At 35.8% G+C, this 22181-nt stretch overlaps 1 protein-coding gene across 11 annotated transcripts in view; it reads right to left on the minus strand.

The window, feature by feature from the left end:
• CDH13 (cadherin 13) overlaps positions 1–22181 on the minus strand; it is a 477794-nt gene that overhangs the window by 144075 nt on the left and 311538 nt on the right. For all 11 annotated transcript variants that reach the window (XM_035543527.2, XM_035543525.2, XM_050713274.1 and 8 more), the window contains one exon: positions 825–1003. In XM_035543527.2, coding sequence (XP_035399420.1) covers positions 825–1003 — 179 coding nt within the window. The remainder of the gene's footprint in view (positions 1–824; positions 1004–22181) is intronic.

The following is a 22181-nucleotide window of genomic DNA, read 5'->3' on the forward strand; positions in this document are numbered from 1 at the left end:
TGACAAGTTAAGATCTTTGGATTTCCTTGAAGCAGACTGCAAGGAAAGAACCTGGTCGCCTCCAGGAACTTAAGAGCACACAGGCCTACATAACTGAGGAAAGTGGTTATGTACAGAGTAACTGTTCTGGTCATCACTGTATTGGTTTCCAGATTTCATACATTGTGATAACATCTGGATTTAGTTTATTCTCTTCTGAATCTAAAATTATCATACCTAAGTTTTCTTTATTATCAGTTCACGCTCTCATTATGTTGATGATCAACAATAAACGTAGATTTTTGCATGATAGTAGCTCACCTCCAGGACACACGCAGACAATCTGTCCCTTTACTATTCCTTTCTTGTGTTTTCATGGGGTGCTAAGTTAAGTATTGGTACTAAGTTAATATTCCAATAAGTTTTCTCAATAAAAACAAAATTATAGAAAAAGATTTAAAGCACTAAACTGTAACAATCTCATAGCAAGCTACACACAAAATTAGGTCTTTTTTGTTTTTAATTTGCTTTTTTTTTTGTTGTTGTTTGCTGCCAAACAGTCAGTTGGTAACTCTAGTTTGACTTCCATTTATTCCTGGGATCTTTTCTCTCATCATCCAACACTAGAAGTCTTGGCCAGCAATGATGAACTATTAGATTTATAAATAGTGATCACAGAACGTACCTTCTTATGCCAAAATAAGAAATTAACAAAACTCTGTAAAAGACTCCTCAAAGTTGATCATCCCAACCCCCATCCCCAACAATACTCTTGAACATTTCCTAATATCACAGGAGATTATAGGTGTGAACTTTAAAATATCATCTGGTGATAGGAAACTTACCTCACGATCCAACATTGAAGGTGACACCACTGTGACAATATCTCCCTTCTCTGGGTCAATATAGAACATGTTTGGAGATGGTTTGATGGGTGTCTGTTTGATGATGTTATATCGCAGAAGAGCATTGTCTGTACTAGAGTCATCAGCATCAAATGCTGTCATACGCATCACAGTTGTTCCTAAGGGAAAGATGGACAGACAACGTAGTTAGTAAGAACACTTAAAATTATGCTGCCTTCACCTGTGAGAACCAGGTGGGTACAAAATAATTATCTCATCACGACCACTAAATAGTTTCACATGATACTTAGTCTGTAATTACAATTTTCCTGGTTTTAATTGCTACTGAGCTAACAACAAAAAGTTGTTAGTGCTTCTGGTTTGCAGCTGACAAATGACTAACCAAAAACACCCCATATTTGCGTACTTTGTTGCTATCCACATTAATAACATTTCACTGGGTGAAATGCAGATGCATCTTCTATGCTTTAAATTCTACAGGTAGAAGGTCTACACGATACCCATGATGGCGACAGCAATGCTGAAATAAGAGAAAGGTCTCTATTTGTACTTTGAATTCTTGCACAGTTTCAAAACTGGCTGGACATTTTAAACCTTCTGTCAGTATGACAAATTTTATCATGAATAAAGCCTACATTATTCTAATTTCAATTTGAACATACTTAGGGGATTATTGCATCATTCTCTATATAAAACATCCACCTTTATTGCCAGACTATCCTTATCGTGATGAAGTTGCTTTTAATATGAAAATGCTATAGTGTACACTTCTGCTATAGAGAACAACAGGGTGAATGCTGCTGACTGCACAGATTCTTAAATAATTTACAGAGGAAAAACCTTAATACTCTTCTACTTCACAGTTAATATAGAGACAACTGAGGTGCTGCCAATTCTCTGGTTACCTAATGGAGCACATACTCCCTCATCATGGGATCAAGTCTTTTCCCCTCTCTTGGACAGGCACGCCAGACGATGACAAAATTAAAATGCTAACATAGCATCTTTTATTTGATTTGTGTAGTAATTTGGGAACAAAGGACAGGAAGTAATTTGACATCTGGGCTGACCCCTGTGATAGTCACCCCTGGACCATTAAAACTTATTCAGTTCATTTATAGGTATAAATATAAAATTAAAAAAAAAAAAAAAAGTAAAAGCAATGTCATCACACCTAAACTAAAGCATTTCTGGTAATATTTTCCTGAACAAAGAATAGAATCCTAACAAACAAAAAAGTTGTGATCAAAACAGCAAACTAGTTCCAATGGTGAATCAAAATTAAGTAACAAATTACTGCAAAAGATATTAGTAAATTTTAAACCAACAAAGGAATATAAGAAGGTATCTGTTCCTTTGCCCCAAAACCTCAGCCAAAACAATTTATCAAATTCCATCAACTATCCAATTTGCATTTAAGTTACTTAGTAGTGAAACCATACCATTTAATGTTTGAACCACAAAGTTAATTATAATTCTTTGCTAGAGTTCAATTCTTATATAGTGTCTAACTCTTTTCTCCCCATAGACTTTCAATAGACAAGTATTACCCTAAAATGTCATGATGAATCATAAGAATGGCTTGGGTTGGAAGGTACCTTAAAGATCATCCAACTCCAACCCCCCTGCCACAGGCAGGGATGCTGCCCACTAGATCAGATTGGCCAAGGCCCCATCCAACCTGGAATACATTTGAAATACATTATCATTTCATACTGGGTCTGTAAGATCATATGATTTGTCCTCACTATCCACACAGACTTTGGTTGCAACATAACTACAAGGGATAAAAACCCTCTAGTACAGACAAGGCCTAAGACATTACATTGGAAGTGCCTGCAGAACAGAAATAAATATGTAACGTTCATGTATGGTAATAAGCAGTGAGCTTTTATTCTTTGTGAAGGTCTTCAAGCACAGATTACTTAAAATCTAATAAAAATGAAATATTGCAGTAAAAATAAAAACAAAACCAACTAATCTACAGGCTGACATAATTGCTTCACTCACTGTTAAACAAACACAACTGGCTTGTTTAGATGTTTCTTTTTTTCTTTTGCTGCATTTCCCAAAGTATTGCCTCTTGCTGTAGTGACTTTGAATACAAGCTCTCAAAGGTTTTGCTTCATTGCTACTTCAGGCAGAGTTACCCCCTTGAGAAATATAACAGAGATCTGACAGCATGTTAGTTTTATTCACCAGTGATTAAAGGTCAGACAACTCAAAAAGAAGCTTACCACTGGATGCCATGCCATGTTTTCCAGTATTACAAGATGATCCTAGCCCTGATATTTTCAACTACTTTGTTTGAGACTTCTTCAGAAGCAAAAAGAAAAAAAACATCTTTCTGTTTTGAAGGATGAATATTCAGCCTCTTTTTAAAGTACAGGGAACTTGTGACACACTGTGCTATTTTTTTGGTATTTATTGTATTTGAAGATTATTTATATTCATGTTAGATAATATTTCATGAAGATTATCCAAGTCACAAGACTTCACTGAAATAAATAAGAATTAGGGCAAGACTTCGAGAGATCTTAGAGTGCTCAAAAAGTGTTTCACTCAAAGTGAAATTCAATGGTAGTCAGTACATGACTCGTCCTTGAAAAATGCAATTTAATGGGATGTTATGTTCAAGTACATTAGACTATATTTTTAAATGAATTTAAATTTCTACCATTATTCATCTATTAGAGGAGTTATGTTCAGCAGAGATTCAAACCTGATTGAAATACATACTCAGGTGGAAATCCTATTTATACAATTGTCCTAGACAGTCCTACTGAAATATTTCTAATGATAAGAGTATAGAAGGCACATACAGATTTTAAGATCTGATGTAAATCCCCAAATCTCTAGTTACTCTGGCATAAAACTGGCTTGATACAATGGCTGAATCTGATTCTGATTTGCCAGCTGCAGTGCTTTAACCTTTCTATTCACTGGACATGATCTTGTTCTGTGTAATCATTCCTCTGCTGCAAAAAGATTAAAAAAACTAGTGAGTCAGAAGAACAGAATTTCACATTCATTTTGCATAGAGATGCTAGTGCCAGTAGGACAGGTGTTGAGAATATGATCCATTTGTTTTCATCTTGCCTCTGCCAAAGATTTTGAGATATTACTAACTAGTTAACATCAAGGTAGTGTGTATGCTTAAGTAAAAGTTATTCTACTCTCACAAGTTCATATAATAGATGCAAAATGCACATAAAATTTGTCTTTAGATGCCATTATACATTAGTACAGCCTGTATAAAACTTTATCTGTTTTCTGTTCATGAACACCAATAAAAAGAACTACTTCTCTTTAAACACCACCTATATGCATTCACCACCACAACCACCAGGGAAGCTGCCTAATACTTCTACTGAAAACAGCAAGGAAACCTTACACTGAGTTGAAAACTGGTGCTAGGCTTCTGCAGCCATGCTGAGAATGGCTTGTACTCAGAAACATATCCCTGTGCTCGTGCTCACAAGTGTGTTTGCAAACTAACCAGAGTTCACTGTCCATTCATCTCAAAGCACAGTGGTACCTACTGTGTATTCTACTCCATTAAAACAAAACAAGAAAACCCACCTCTCATATATGAAAAGTTATAATGGGCTGATATTTGTTATTGTTGCCTCAAAATCACAGCAGCTTTAAACCAGGAGCTAAATCATATTCCAAGAAACTGTTGGAGAAGTCTCATAACTGTATTTCCAGATAAGAACTAGACTCAGTTGGGGTGTTCACTGAGAGTACAAACATGACCATACATTTAGGATGGGGCCACCACAAAGACTATGTTTAGAGATTTGATTGTTAAAAATGCAGTCACACTAACTTTTATTTTAAAAGGCTCTACCACATACATCCGGTCCAAAAGAGTTTAAATCAAGATGCATGCCTCCTCAGTTTTACTCCTTCATCATAAAGTTTTATTCTTCATAAAAGATTCATTTCCCCAGACCCATAAACTGACTACTTCTAATTCAGTGTCATTTTATAAATACTTCCATTCCTGGCATCAATCAAATGCAGCTGGCTTTCAAACCACAAAACAACAGCTTGCTACATTATCATGTTAAACAATATATATTAACTTATCAAGCTGAGGAACAAATGTCTGCAAAATCAGCAACTTTATAGTTCTGCTGATGATGTGCAGATACTCATTGAGGCAGTCTCTCCCAGCGAAGGTATAGTTATGCTGTGTTGTATTTCAACATTCATGCGTTATTTGCCACACCTTATGGGCAGTTTCACTGTTACCATAATCACTCAAAGCCTCTGCTTGCACCTCCCAGAGCTGCTCATCGATCAGAAATATCCACTAGCCAAGTCATTGCTCCAGAGGCCGCAGCTATCGGTCTGTTGATTGCTCATTTGGCCTGTAAGTTGGCTTGGAAATATTGGCAAAAAATTCCCCTTAGGCATTAAGAAGTAAAGCACAATGCTTGCACAATTTTGTGGTGATTGGAGCAGATGGTTTCCTTGGGAAAAGCTCTGGCATTTTGTTATTTACTTTGTAATAACCTTTTTCTTCCTTTCCTCCCCCTCACCCCTTTTCCTTTTTTTTTTTTTTTTTTGAACATCAAGATGCCAAGAGGATGCTATGGACAGTTCAGTTGATGGATGAGACTACTACTAACAGCCTGACCCCCTTTTTTATTATTTACTTTTATTTTCTTCTTCTGGGTGGGCTTATGACTTTGTGTCCAACTCCTTTTTGCAGTTCTGGTGTAGAAGGCAACTGTTCTACATCCTGTTGCCAACTGTCTGGCAAAGGATTCATCAGGTGTAACTGAGTGTTACACTGATGCATGTTGTGCTCAAGTCTATGAAATTTTGTAGTGTCTTACTGAACAATACAAGCATTTTTACTTCTTTCAACGTGACTCAGGTAACATTCATTCACTCTTGTTATGTTTAAGTGCAATTTATTCTATTAAAATAATACATTTACGAAAAGGACTGAAGTTTAGTGGAAGTTAGACCTATTTCTAGCTTGATCAAATATGTGAACAAGTGTCTTTACATAGACCCTTAGAAAAATGCTCTGAATTTGAATAGAACATTAAAATGTTCAATTTAAGGACTGAACAATTTTGAGTTAGTGCTTAAAAACTTCAGACTAGATTTTTTTGTTTGTTTCCGCTGTATGTTCAGTTCTGTCTTCTGCATGTACTGCAGAAAGAGAAGAGTCCACTTTTATAATTAACATGACCAGTTCACTGAATTCTATTTCCATCTTCTTCAAAAGTTCAGGTGTACCTCTGTATACTGAAAATAACCAGTTCCACAAAGGTATACTTTTAAGAAATAAAGCTATTTTACCCAAGAAGGAGAACAAAGAACAAGAAATTGGAAGAAAAAGGAAGAAAACAAAAGGGTTACTAACATCTCTAGAACACTTTATTGCTGTAGAAAAAAGACCAAAACTCAGAAAATGGAGTAAAGGAGGAAACCCTTCTATACTCATCATAACTAATTACATGTTTAACTGTCTTTAAAGTACAAAATGACAACAAGCCCCAGGGAAGCAAAACAAATATAAGAATAAAGGTCTATTATGTCTCCAATCAAGTGCATTTGAATTGCAACTACAATTATTAACTTATGCGTGTTATTAAAAACTTGAAGGCTTTGCTCAATAGAGAAGACATTTAGTAAGAATTAATGACTTCGGTCTTTTAGCATATCTCAGATTTATATAGGACAATAACTTCCCATCCTGCAGGATTTTTTCACATCATCTATTTAGATGTCTGGCAAATGCAGGATATATATTCAGTTTTTAAACTAGAGTTTAGGTAGCATCACTGATCAGCACAGTGGGCATGCCAACATATTGCAGCCAGCAGGAGTGGAGAGATGCACTGGTGAAATATCAGTTGTGGAATGAATAACTAACTGCTGTCGATACACAGAAGAAATTTCAGTGATGTTAAATAGAGATGAAGAACTGTTCAGGATTGCTACTATCTATAGAGAGTTAATGTGTCCAGAAAGCATGTAAATTGAGGTAGAACTAATGGGAGATTTCTAGCTGAACATTATGACAAAACAGTAAAGTAATATGGGCAGGTCAACCATTAGCAATACTAACTATAATTTTCTCATGAGGTATACAGCTAGAAAGTAGTACAGCTAGAAAGCCACAGGTAGACGAAATTATTCACTGCTGCTTTTTTTTTTTTTTTTGAGAGAGAGAGAGAACATTTTCTATGTCTCTAGATATACCATAGGGCATAGTATCCTGTGACTGAAAACGATGTTAAGAGCTTTTGTGTATTTGCAGCTCCAGGCAAGAAACTGACATATGAAATGTCAGTAAATGAATTTGTGTTAGCTGAAGTTATGTGACATGGATGATACTCTGGTATATTTTGCTTTGTCTCTCCATTGTTACGAATGTATCTCTCTTCGGCATAAAATAATTGAGAGAAAATGCTGAAAATAGTTAGCCCAACCAAGGATACCAAAATTATATATGAGATCCCTATCACAGATCCTGCATTGTACAAAATACAGAAGACCTGGTCCCTGATCAGGATAACCTACATTTTGGATCGTGTGCACTCTTCTTCCAGAGGGAGAAAAAAAAATAATAAAAGAGGTATGTAGTCTTTTCATTTATCTGATAGACTACAGGTACCATGAAATCTGCATTTGCCTAAGGAGCAAAATTAGTTAAGTTTCATTTCCTATCTCTTATTGTCTGAAGGCTCATCTGGATGGCTAAGATGAAATGTTAGAAGAGCTAAAGTCACTCATTCCCTTAGCAAGTCCATTAATAGAATTGTTTTTCCCTCTTTTCACCTTTAATTTTCAGGAGACTTTCATGAATTTAAAAGACCTCTACACAGAAATTTATCCCTACCAGAAAATTAGTGAAAATAGAGTGATGAACTGGGAAGCTTTGAGGTACTGACTGCCAGCCGGCCAGCGCACTTGCTAAAAAGTTAACTTATTCAGATGACTCCTTGCTTTTATGTGCCAGTTTATTTTCATCAGGTATCTATATTCAAAGTCAAAAATAAAAGCTATTTGCCAGCTACCAGTCCATCATGGGAAAGCAAAAGCCTGGTTTTTCCTCTGTGTCACACGTACTGCTTATTAAGCTTCCCACCTATCTGAACATTCACAGGTATAGAAGTAACAACAGAAACATTCGTCTGTGGTGACATGTCTATAGAAGGCTTTTGAGTATCAGGAGCAGGACTGGTTGGTGGAAATGTTCTCTTCTTATTTCAGAGTACGTGTTGAGCTCCTCAATCTTTTAAAAATATTAACTTTTCACATATTAAAATTAAAGAGGTTTAATATTTTAACACACAGGATTCCTGAGAGAGGGGAAAGTCTCACAACGTATTCCTGAACCTAGTTTACCCTTGCTTAAATACAAATCTAAATCTTCATATAACAGGACCAAAGGAAATAGAGAGGAATAGTGACTGCTGTGCTGCTGTTAGAGGCCCTTCACCAAATTACACCAACCTACAGCTGTCTTCCACTGAGCAGTTTGCCCCAGTTCCCCTCAGCATCATCGCTACACCTTCAGGAAATGAGCATTCCTTGCTCAAACATAAGTAAGTCATCACACTCGATCATTTGCAGACTCTTCAGATGGACTGGGAATTACAAATTCAGCTGACATTTGCTGAAGGAGGGCTTAGAACAATAGAGCTGTAGATGGGAAAAAAAACACCAATCCCCTTCCTCTGAATATGAACAGGCTGTAGATTTAAGTAAACCACCATTTGCTGAACCAGAGATATTTCCCTAACTAGGATTCTGCCTAAACTCCGGATCAGCAGTAAAAACACAGCACTCTCATGTCTGCTTCCATTTTGACCAGTAAAGTCTATTAAGAAAAGGCATGAATTACTTCTTGGATCGTGACCACAAGCCATAAAAAGTCCCACTGTTCTAATATTCTAACTGCCAATTCATAACATAATCTTATGTGTCAGATAACATAATTCATAAAGCAATATAACACATTCTCTTGAAGTAAATGGTTTAATGTAAAAAGATGATATGCACTGAACATCTCACAGCAGGTGAATATGACAGAATGGTGATTTATGTGCAGAAGAATAGCTATCCAGCACACAGAGTAAGATTCAGCCCTAGAAACACACAGAGAAAACAGTGGGCCCACATTCTCCCTGGAGTTTGGCTAGCATTAGAAGTCAGTCATATGGTCTATATTTCCTGTGATCTTACGAGACATTAAAACATCATTGAATTCACCCCCCTAAAAACAATGCAGGACCATTCTTGAAAAGATACAGAATATCAGCTTTTTATCTAAAAACCTCAAACAAAGAAATTTCTACAATCCCTACGTGACTTATCACCGTGATGACTGTATTTGGTGTACACCTGCCAGAAAGCCAGCTCAAGCCCTAAGGTAGTCTAAAATAGCCAGCTACACTCTAACCTGTCACCACACAAGTGGAGACAGAATGTTAAGCCCTTTCCCAACCTTTTACAAAACTATCATAGGTAAAATGTCTGAAACCCAGCACCTTCTGCCTAGAGTGACCTTCTCATTTACTCAGCCCTTTGATCTGAACTGTTTGACAGCTGAAACATTTTGGCAGAGATGCTCACAACTCACATGATTCACCATGCTGTTTTCCCACTTCCATGTGAAATTGGAATTGCCTGCAATCATTCAAATTTGATTTCAGGCATATACAAGCTGTTTAAATGCAGATGCAAACTTTATAGTCTAGAACAGCTAAGCAGAGAGCTTACTAAAATATACATTCTGCTAAGCTTTCATTTATCTCTGTTTTATAATCCAAATGTTTTCTTTTAGCTTTACTCTTCCTTTACTTTAATAGTTTCCCATTCTTCTACTCTTCCCTGTTTATCAGGGAGGTGTAGTACTGGCCAGAGCAACTCAAGTTTCCAATAGACAGCAATTTTTAAAGTAACAAAATATATAAAGCCTGATATAAATTTCATACCCAGAAATACCCATGAGAAACAATCTTTTGAATGTGGTAGAAAGCTTCCCCTAAGCCTCAAGGCAGAAAATAAGCCAGACAAAATTAATCATTTAACTTTCTTCCAAAAGAGAAGTTAATATCCCATTTTTCCCAGCCTGCAATCAGTGAGGAATTCTTAATCATGATAAATGAAGAAAAGAAAATAGATGTTTCAGAGACTTATTTTAGTAAAAAAGGACTGACAATTATTTGTATTCTGAACTTCTGGGAGAGAATTAGCCACCATTCACATTTTCACCTTGTCTCCATCCAGTACTGTTAAGAGTTAGCATTCCGAATTTCTATAGGAATGACTAGAAGAACAAACACCGGCTCTTCTCTTAGCCCTTATTAAGCAAAGCATACGAACTGGAAACCTAGTTCACGTTCAGCTGTCCATTAAGCTATGAAATCTGAATTTGAAGACCTGGTAGCACTTCCCAGCTCCTTGATCCAGCCATATTGTAAACCTACCACCCTTCTGCAGCACCAGGGTCCTTTGGAAAGGAAATTTTGCTGCACTGGTAAAGAGGAAGCAGCAACGTGTGTCAATATGACCATCAATATGGACTACTGTGCACCATGGACAAGGCATATGACAGCTGAGAAAGAATCAGAGTAACACTTCAGACAGTTTTTGTTTGTTTGTTTGTTTGTTTGTTTTGGGGGGGATGTTTGCTCATTTGTTTTTAAATAAAGGAATCCAACACTGAAAACTGCTCCAGTGTAGAAATGATCCAAATGTAACTGTTCCAATGTTTGTCAGTTATGTTTGCTTCTTAAGCTAGGACTATCTATAAGGCAGGAGTTAAACCAGTTAAACAAAATTAATGGAAATGAAAGAGATCAGTGTCAAATCTATTTTTTAAAGTTTTTAAGTAGTATATTAAAATCTAATAACACTGAAAATAAAGAGGCAATGAGAATATTTTTCATTTCAACATATTTTTTTCAAAATGAAAGAAAACAGTGCAATATGTTGACAGTAACTTTAAAAAAAAAAAAAGCTGTAAAAATATGTTGTGTGTGGCATATGTAATAAGAAACCGAAGCTTCCTGGTTGTGCATGTTCTGCATTAAGTCTTGTTCAAGAGCAACAACAAAATGGAGACATTTTTTCTAAGAATGGAGTATTTTCACAGATTTCAATAGTCCTTTGATCAGAGCCACACTTGATGGATAGAAAATCTCATTTTTTCAATTACCTACTTTTGTAAAGGAATTTACTGGCTTCTTAAAACTATCTTATAAGAAAGACAGCAATTATACTCCTGTCCCAGTGGGCTTTAATAAAAAACATGTCATTACACTACAGAAACCACTTTAGACTATTCTGCTACATCTAGGTAAGGTATACTGGCGTCCTTCCTGATTAAAAGGTAATATTATTATATTTTAATAAGATCTCTCAGTGCAAGGTCAGTTTTCCTTGACTAGAAATGCTTTTTGGGACAGTGGTCCAGAATTTCTGTTGATTTAAATCAGCCCAGCTCTACTAAAGCAAAGATTCATATTAGGTGAGGCTACAGAACACAGGAACGACCTTGAAACTATTTTTGGAATACACAGTATTACACTGCCTTTATTCCTTTTTTTACCTTCCTAATTTCTCACTTCAGTATATGTGAAATGGAAGAGAACAGCTACAGGATGATCAGTGCCTTTTCTATACCTGTACTACAGTAGACCCCTTTCTTTCTTGCTACCATTCACTTATATAAAAATCTGTTTTCTCACATGGATAATGAAAATACACCAACATCCACTTTAGTCACTGCCATCTTCATTTCTTACCTGCAATTAATATGAACTGGTTATCCATTAATTTCATGTAACAAAACAGGGATATAACGGAAGCACCCATCTTATTTTTGATTCTCTCACTGTGATCCTCGTCAGCTACATCAATCTAAAATTAATCTATATAACCCAAGGGTGCTTCAATATTATAAAAGTAGCAGTCTGAATGAAAACAGAATCAGACCTCATAATGAGGGGGCAAATCTTGCACCATTTCTGGCTTTTCTGTAGAACTGGAGTGCACACTTATTCTAATGTATCATTTCATCTTTGCATTGATTTCACAGTCAAGTCCTAGCTATCTGATCTATTAAACATCTGAAAGTTTTGTTTTGTTTTGTTTTCCTGAGGGATGTGTTTCTGTCTTAACACAGGACCTTCTAAGGTGAGTTTCTTTCCTCTCCTACAGATGTACTACTGGATAAATTTGATTGGTCTCCCAGTGTCTACTCTATTGAAGTTATTACAGTTATTCAAATTCATCCTGTCCAGATAATATTTCATAATGAAATTCTCCCCTGCTAAATTGCAATAAATGAATTAGGCAAGTACTCCCTGTTCTTTGTCCAGAGAATTGTATTAATTCCACTGCACTTTTCTAGATAAATCATATCAAAGATGCAGTAATTCCTGTTATGACTACAAACAAAAGTGTAGTATTTGATTGTAAGGTCTTGAATTTAGTATTGAACAAATCCATAGAGGATTTTAAGGCATGCCTTGGAAAGATATCCTTTACTCTTAAGAATGATTCATTCCTTCCCATACATTCTCCTGAATGAAGTTCAGTAGCTTCTCACAGTAAAGAAGCCCATACGCAGGAAGGATAAACACAATCAGTTATTCTGGAAAGCTATACTTTGAATTGGTCAGCCTTTAAATCAAGTCCATAGCTTCAACTCATTCCCTAGGAGCATTCCAGAAAAGTAGCTGTTAGAATATTTTGCAGCCATTTCCTCATCTTGAGATTGGAATATCTGCTTACAGAAATCTTTGCAGCTCCACTCAAAGTCCTCTTTTTGGTTAAATTATATTTTTAAAGCCACTGATAGCTGAATTCAATATATGATTCAAATACTCTAAGAGTATGCTGTATGATTATAAAGCAGGTCTTAGAAACTACCTTATAAATCACAGGTTTCAAAAATCTATACACACTATGTAACGAGAATACAGTTTGATGCATGTCATATTTTCAATAGTGGCCTTGATATTCTTTCCTGAATTATATCATTAATTAAGCCTCTAAGCACAGCAAATTTGGGCTTAGCGTGATTCATTTCACTCATTTACAACCATTTTTAGGCCAGGTACCTAGTCTTCTACGCTTTTTAATAGTTCCTGGAGATGTACTGGCAATTTTGGATGAAATTTATTCCATTCCAAACTGAATATTTAAGAAAGGTGAGGTGAAGCATCTTTAGAAGTGATTACTAACTCTGGAGAAAATCTAACCTCAGAAAAGATATCAAACTCCCAGGTCCTTAAAATGTCATACCAATCCCATTAATTCTGCCCATCAATGCAGATGTAGAAAACAGGGATAGAGCAAAATGATTCTCCTGTACTTTTCTCCTAGTATCACACACTCCAAAAAGACTCTTTCCCACTTTATGAAATAAAGGAAAACATGCTTGTATGAAATGTATCAGAAGCCATGCCCCAGCTTTGTGCTGGACAGCTTTCTAGTCTGCACTGACTCTTGACCCTCAAAAAGTGGAGGTCTGCAAGGATTAACAGCAGGCCATGGTACTTACTTCCTTAAAAATGATGCATCATGTTAAGAAAGGACCTCAAGCAACAAATCAAGTTATTTTAACTTTGTGTGTAATTGATTTAGTATTAAAAGGACTACATTATGTCCCTGCAGAGAAAATATGGGTATGGAAAAGGCTCTGTATGTCATAAAACATCTAAATATTGACTGTGGAACTCCTTAATGTAAAATTAATAATTAAGCACAGAACAGCTCATTATATATCACTGCCAGCAATAGGACAGCTAGAGATCATAAAGAGTTGGTCAGCTATGTGCAAACACGGCTCCACCAAGTCACAAGCTTAAGTATATTTATCTGTAAGCACCTACACATTCTTTCTTAGGCCCAGAGAAAAGAAGTCAGAGCTATATCGCGTCAAGAAGGAAGATTAAGAAACAGATTTTAAGTGACACCACACTTCTGCGTTTCCACCAAGATCATTTACACAGCCTCCAGCTTGATCACGCTTGAATCTTAAGTGGTTCACAGGGTTTGCAGTGAACTGAATTCAACTAGCTACTAAAACCTCCTAATTCAATAAGCCTTTTTCCATACTCTCTCCATCATGTCTTGGCTCTCTGAGGACAAAAGTGAGTTTGTTCCTCAGCTCTCCAAGCTGGCTGGCAAAGATCTAACTAAAGTCCAGAAGCTATAAACCATTATCTGCAGTGAGCTGATAAGCTCTCCTGCTGCCATGACCTTCATTGCTATACAGTTTTGAAGCTGAGCTTCGTGTCTTACAGGGAGCTTTATATGAACGTGGCAACATAGTCTTTGGTCTGGACTCAGCGCAAGTGTGGGGCAGCTTAGAGTGCAGATGGATGAAGCTGTGTCTGTGGGTATCCACATTGGCAACTTTTTTCCTATATTGTTGTGCTATGTAGACCTGCTTGAATCCTAAACTATTTTTTGCATGTAGGCGGAACTGCATACTGCTTTCTGGGCATAATGCAGCCAGAAATGGGCATAATGTTATATGACCAAATAATTCAGTCATCCCTGTATCCTTTCTTGCACAAAGCAGATCATTTTTATCCCCAAACAAACATCTGATTTCAGTTGGTATAACTTACGTTTGCAAGGACAGCAAATGCTAGTAGGAGCCATCACAGGTGAGCGTCTACTCCACCCACCTCCTTCCCCTACTAGAATTAAATGGACAAGCTACTGGGACATGAGAGCAGACAGAAGTGGCCCTAACTTGGGTTCCCTGTTGATTTTGACAATTGCCAGTGCTGAAACTGTTAACAGCAATATACAGCCAAGTTTAAAGGCAATCTGTAAATAAAAGATTTTCAAAGATATGCAAAAACTTTTTTTTTCCCTTATATACCTTTGAGTGGAACCCTGGTGCATGGTATACGGAATACTGACAATTTTAGTAGGTATCAACCCTCAGAATCACATATCTAATTTGTGTGGATTTCTTCCATGAAAATCTTGAGTTAGAAAAATCAAGGAAGAAATGCTTTACTTGATAGCCTTTGTGCTTCTGTGATTTATTTGCTTTTCCACTAACTTATAAGAAATCTTAATTTCTATGGATGTGATCTGTAAATTTTCCAGCCAGTCAACTAAGTCAGGGTCAGTATTGAGTCATAGTTTTTGTCTCTTAGATGACTGCTAATATCTTTCCTTGACACTACCATACACTCCCCAATATGCTGATGATCTCATCCAGTTATTACACCTATACACTAAAGGGAAGAGTACCAAAGAATTGCCACTACAGATATAGTCCTGTAACTTCCTTGAGTTTTATCCAGACAAGTAACTTCCAAACCACCCCTTGAACTTAACACCCACTCAAAAAAAAATCACATAAAAAGAAAAAAACTTAACGACTTGGATAAATTTAAATTATGTCTGTTTATGTACAGCAAAATACCTACCTACAACAATTGTAAGCAAGCCACAGTGACTTATATCCACGGATTATGTATCAAATTTGAAAAATTGTAGCTTAAATCGTACATTCATGATAGATCTTAAAAAACTTAAGCGGAGATAGGGATTCCAACAGAATGTACCGATGTCAAATGAAGTTATTCTATATTCTTATTATCAGAAACGTGTTAGACAGATGCAAACTCTTTTTGTGCAGGGAATTCCCTGAATTTGCCTTTTATTCAAATGTACTACTTTAAAGAGAGAACAGTTTGTAATTTCATCACTTTCATGCCACCTATGAAATAATCCATTGATACTAATCCCAGCAGCATTATTATGTACAGTGCATTTTCTATACCCATAATAACCAGATCTGACAGTGATCTTTGCAATAAATATATCTGTTGACACAGTGTAGCACAATTAAAGCAGATATTTTGTTAAAGCAAATAAAAGGCATGCTATTTTATGAGTTTCTCAGTTATATTGTAAAACAGAATATCAATAAAGTTTAAAAAATAAAGAACAAGTCATGTATACTCAATGCAAGCACTGACTTTTCAAACTAAAATCTGGTGACAATATGGTTATATTGTCAAAAATACAGAAATATATATATATATTTATTGTATATCCAGTTGTACCCCCAGCTTTCTGTGCTATATTAAGAATGTAATGGTCTCAAACAAATTAACCTCTAAAGATACCAGACACTTCATTTGTTCCTATATATATTTTCTGGATTCTTCAGACTTTTCTGGTTAATAAAACTCCATATATATTAAAATATACACAAATACTTGCCTGAAATAGAATATTATTTAATAACATAGAAGACTTTGTAAGGCGACATTACTTCTCTATATTAAATACCAAGGATGATTTCTGCCCTTTGAGTGATTGTAGTTTGAGACTAGAAGGAACTAGCACCATAAGGTACACTAGAAACTGAGACACATTCAGATCTCATGTTAAAAACATCCCAGAATGAAAAAGCTCCTCTAATGTTCCATATAGCTTTTGTATTTAATAAATACAGAACTTCTATGTTACGTTACTGCCTCCATAGTATGCTATTCTCTCAGTTTCATGAAATACTATAGCATACTAACTGATACTTTATCTGCTGGAGTAAAACATTCCAAGAACAACTAAAATTGAAGTTGATAAACTATCTACAGTAAAAGGAGAAGCTCCCAGAAGCAGGTCCTATGCCAACTTCACTATAGGTTGACTTCCTTCCACTCAGATGGAACATTTTCAAGAACTGTTAAATGTCCTCCAGTCTATGAGTTCATGAACAAAGCTGATTTTATTCATGAAAAATGAGAATTATAAAATGGTTACTTTGATGGCAACAGTAATACTAGAGTATTTACATCATTTGCATTGACATTTTGCATACAGAAATAACATAAAGCAGTTTCTAGCAAAATAATCAATCTGCCAATTTCAGACTGGAATAGGTTCATCCTGGTGCCTAAAAACACAGTCTGAGCCAAAACTCTTTTTTTCCCCACTCCTCTCTGTGAATCTGCTGGTAGTGCTGAAAGTAAGAGTTTTGCTAGAAGCAACATTCACACTTGGGTTCTCTACTAAATAAAATGAAAAGAGCTGCCATTGTCTACTTAGACTCTATCCATAAATCAGGTTTTACCTTTGCAAAATTATCAGATAGTAGTGCAGAATGCAGAAATGCACAAAGTTTTTTTTCCTAGCTCAGCACTCTTAGTAGTAGTTCATAATATTATTCTGTTGCATCCCACTTGCAAAACAACCTGGTTATGCTAGTTTCAGAGCAATTTTGTCACGTCTACATGTAGAAAACTAAGTTGATAAATGTTCTATTGGCATATCAGTTACGAACCTATGGTGTGGGTGTGTATACTACCTGAGATCCACATACAGATACTTCATGCTGCTTCAAACAACAACATTCCTATGTGCAGGCAAAAAGTTATATCATGAATAATTTCATGTAATTGAATGTACTCTTCAAATTTGATTTAAAAATATTCATTTTAAAATAATGCTTTCTCCACTGATATAGCAAGGCCTGGGCACTGGCATGATGAAGGCATTGCTTCATCAGGATTTGAATGGAAATGGTTCAAAAGGACACCAGTGCGCAGTAGTTGGAAAGTAATCAGCAAAAAGTAGTTAAGGAAATTTTTCATCCTCTAGTTGTGTGCATGTTTCTAAAGCAGTTAGGTCTATGTAGATATCTACAAATTAGTTTATTAGATTATAAATTAAGCACAGTACAGATGTTTATAAGCCATAATTAAAATCAAACCAGTGACCCTCAATTAAACATTTATGAAACATTTATACATAACTTGTTAAGCATGTATAAGGCATTTAGATGGGAACAGAGTATAAATGATGACTTTCAGTTTTGCAGGAAACTTTACAAAGTATTTTCATTATTTCTTCTCTCCTAGTTTCTGCATATGAAGACACTGATTACGGATATGTGGCAATTTCTTGCAAGTTTTGATTTCTTGATATTGGCAATGACACTGTGAATAATAGTACAGGTGCACTACATGCTCATAAAAGTGAATGAAAGCTTTAAGAACTGACGGTATATACATTCTTAAACCTAGAATCTAAATGTACTGCTGTGAAATAGAGATAAATTTTAATATACGTACAATTATAACTGACTGTGTGGTTTTCTTTGGCAATTTCATTTTTAATAATACTATTTAAATATGTAATGTAGATAATTGTACATATTGCACAAAGATATAAGTGGTAATACATACACGTGAGACGTATAGTTCTGGGAAAATGTCATACCTAAACTAAAAGTAACTTCATTTTAATTTGCTTATCTCAGTGCCAATGAGATTCAAACGCAAATTCTTTTCATTGACATTTTCACCTGAGTTATCCACAATGATTTGGATCGACTCAAATAATACAAAAAAGAAGCTTACCACCATTTCTTAGCTCTGGTAGCCAGTGTCCTCCCCTTGTGTCCTGCTTCTTCTGCATCTCTAAGATGCTGAACAGCTGATTACACATAATCTCCTATGGTCCTACAGAAAAACATACCTACAAAGTGCGACATGCTTCCCCCCCCCCTCCATCCCCCCCCCCCCAAAAAAAAAAAAACTTTACACTAATTTATTTAGTACTCTATTAACAGTAAGACAAAATATACTTGTCCAGTGATGGAAAGAGCAGTTATCAAATTTGAAGGTAACACTGCAAGCTCTCCTTTCATGCTCTTTTGATACATGCCAATACTACTCTGGACAGGTTGGACTAAAGATTTCACCGATGTTTTACACAAATCCTCAACTACTCATCTTAATATCAATTAGAAATCACTCTTTTTTCCCCCTTTTCTTTCTGTTGCAGATTTTGGGAGTAAGACTGAGACCTCAAACTAATTTCACATTGATTACCAGTAAGGCATCAAAGTTTTTCCACTATTGACACACTGACCTCTTCATACAGTTTTTCACCTGTGAGCCTGAAGATAAGATTACAGAGAACATCAAGTATCTGAGAAATTCAGGTCTTCACGATTTCACTTTCCTGAGTATACATAATATTATCTTAACCACAAGCTACTGCTCATCATATAAGTTTGTTCAGGACCTGAATTCTTACCTAATCAGCCAGCTATGGTAATTAAAAAAAAGCATATGCTTTTTAAAGTAATCGGTGAAGATATAGTATTCATACTGCTCCTGTTTTGCTGCATACACCAAAAGCAATTAGAATTAATGAAAAACAATATACTAGGAAGTGCATCACAATTATTACACAGAAGGAACAGAACATCATTTCTTCTCCTGCTCTGAAAATACTTTCATTGAAATCACTGAAAATTGAAATGTGACATTACAATAAATAAGTATATCCTTTATGCAAAAAGGATGTATTTTTGCAATTCCACTGTACAGAAGTGACGGTATTCCTTCTTTATAGGGTTTATTCAATTAGAAAATTTGAAAAATATACAAATACATAAGGCAATCAGACACAAATAACTATGAAATGTAAGATACTGATTTTTATGTTCAAAGGCACCTTAGAAAGTATCATAAGTAAAATTTCCATCTAATGTTTTGATTCCTAAACATAGTAACAGAGAAGCAATTACAGAAGACTAACCACAAATGGAATTTAAAGAGAGAAAAAAAAATCTGATTCCTCCAATTTGTTTCATGTAGGCAAATATACAAAACCTAAACAAAAGATTTAAAGATCCCCCCTCCCTCCATAGGGAAACAGCTTCATTTGCATAATCTCCTACACATCTAATCTTCCTTTATGACACTTTTGAATGTTTTCCTGAACAGCAAATTCCCTACAGCCACAAAAAAGTTCTTCTACACTCAATAATGAAGCATTTTTTTAAACCACAAAATAAGGACTGGCAGAGCAAATATCCCTGGTATCCTACTGTAAGACAACATTAACTCCTTCCTTTAAACAGAATCCATATAAATAACATTTATGCTTTTGTAATAAAGCAAAAAAGATTTCACGAGATAGGGATACTTGTGCTTATGACTAACCACCTGACAACATTGTTAAGATCAGTTGAAACTGTGAAAATGAGTCATTTGCAATCTCTATGCTTCCTGTCCTTAATGGAATAGACAAAAAGAACTTTGAATAGAAATCAGAGAAAAGATGACAGCAGACAATTAATTTTACCTTGAGCAGCAGTCTATGTGAAACACGACCCCAACTACTTCACTAATTCGTGCTGCTAACAAAAGCTATTATTACCCGTCTCACAACATTTGCAGAGTGTTGTGATGTTCAGACTTGGGCAATTCATAGGGGAGCACAGCATCATACCTGCTACTAGAAGAGAACAGGATTTGCCTGTTATACCTCCTTCATCAGTACTAGATACTACCTACTTGCCAACAATGCTGGGGATAATGCAGAAAAAAAAAAAAAGAAGTACTTAAATGGTGAAATGGTCTTATAAAGAAGTCAAAACAAATGAAACTTGATATCTTACAGAAGGGAAAAAACTTTCAATGTTGTGACAGTAGAAGACCATTCCTCTTGTATACTCAGAAAGCTTTGGTAGATCTTTCAATTTCTAAATTTACAACTCCAACCACTTTCTAGGGAACTTATGAATAACAGGGTGATCACCATATTCCTAGAGTTATAGCAGAAGTGAGTGATCTCCATCAAGAATTCTTGTGATGCCAATATCACAGGAAAAGATGGCGAGGAGATGGAAAAGTACATTTTGATTCATCAACAGCTGCAGCATTACCTTTACAGAAAGACTGTAGGCAAGTACAATGCAGTGCTAAGCTATCAGTCAGAGGTACCCCTAGACCTATGCCCAAGACCTCCTACTACATCAGAGGAAGTCAGAGGGCACTATGGATGTGTGTTCAAGCAGGTGTAACCAAATGGAGCTATAAGATTGGAAACTAAGGGAGACAACCTAGAAAATATGATAATACTGTTGATTCTGAAAGTGAAAATTATTCATCCTTGCATGTTTTTAGAGGTTATTTCATCACATAAAAACGGAATGAACGAAAAGCTGTTGATAGAGATCAATTCAAAGAGCGTGTAGAGTCATACTGCTCTATGAATCACTGCACTTTAATGTACAGCACAACTGGTTAGTGGTCTCTTACTGTACTGCTGGAGAGTTACATAAAATGAAAAATGTTTATTTTGTTATGTACAACCTATTCAGAGAGTGCAGGCCAGAGGTATTACAAGGAGAAACAGACCTCTTGAAATACATCAGCACAAGACCAACAGATAATAAAACTGCCATCATCTTTCCTGTCCTTGGATATACTGAAACCTGCCTTGTCAGGTTTCAACCACCTTCAAATGTTAAGTAACCACAAAATTTTAAGGTCCTAAATTCAAATCTGCATTAACAAGCAAGCTGCGTCCCAAGTACTTTCTACATAAATATTTCCAGGACAGTGACACTTCTGCCACGTATAAGTCTTTCTCTGAACAGAGGATGTGATGAGAGGTGCTGTCTTAGGATCCAGTTCTTTGAAAAATAGACTATACTTTATTCCACACTAACACAGCATAATTATTGAATAAATGTTACTACTGCTGACATCAGTAATATTACCACAAACTAATCATAATTTTCAGTTTCCACATTTCCAATTTGTTCCATTCTTTATCTTGCAACTACACAAGCTTAAAAAGACTTGTTAAAAAAAGTCACAGAAACACAAGACAGAAAACCAATCAGATTGTCAAGTTCAAGCCTATATCATTATGCTGTTGTGTGTTCATTCTCACCAGGTTACATGTGGGAACATGAATGTTTATTTCAAAGGTATTTCCAATAAACTATTTTTGCTGACACAAAGTCCAGATTTTTCTTTGCTTTTTTCCTCCCCTCTACAACAGGCTGCAGTGACCAAAAGGAAGTGCATTTATTAAGTCTGAGACTCACCAGAAACGTTACAGCCCCACAGTGCAGACTGTGCTTTATATTCAGCTTCTGCTTGAAATCATAAGCAATGCTTCTTTTTGTCTACACTGTTCTTCTTCAGATCAATGATGTTCAACTGCATTTTAATTGCAAAACTGTAAAACAATGTATTCTTCTTCTGTATATGCAATACAAACTGTTCTAAGAAACACATACAAGAAATGAGGCTCATTCTGAGCCTCAATCAAACATATGATCTAAAAGGGCTGATTCAGCTTTTCTTCCAAACAACGCAGAAGAAACATACTTGATTCTGTTATATCAAGCTAATACTAACAGCCTTTCAGGAAATGAGGGCAGAGATGAAATGCTCTACGTGTTTTTTAATTTCCCCAGTCAAAGGCAGGCTTATTGAAAGCAACCTCCATTCAGCCAGGTGTCTCCTCAGTTGCTCTTGTGGTGTATCACAACTTGTA

Source organism: Cygnus atratus, chromosome 12 (assembly GCF_013377495.2).
Source record: "Cygnus atratus isolate AKBS03 ecotype Queensland, Australia chromosome 12, CAtr_DNAZoo_HiC_assembly, whole genome shotgun sequence".
NCBI classification, from domain to species: Eukaryota; Metazoa; Chordata; class Aves; order Anseriformes; family Anatidae; genus Cygnus; species Cygnus atratus.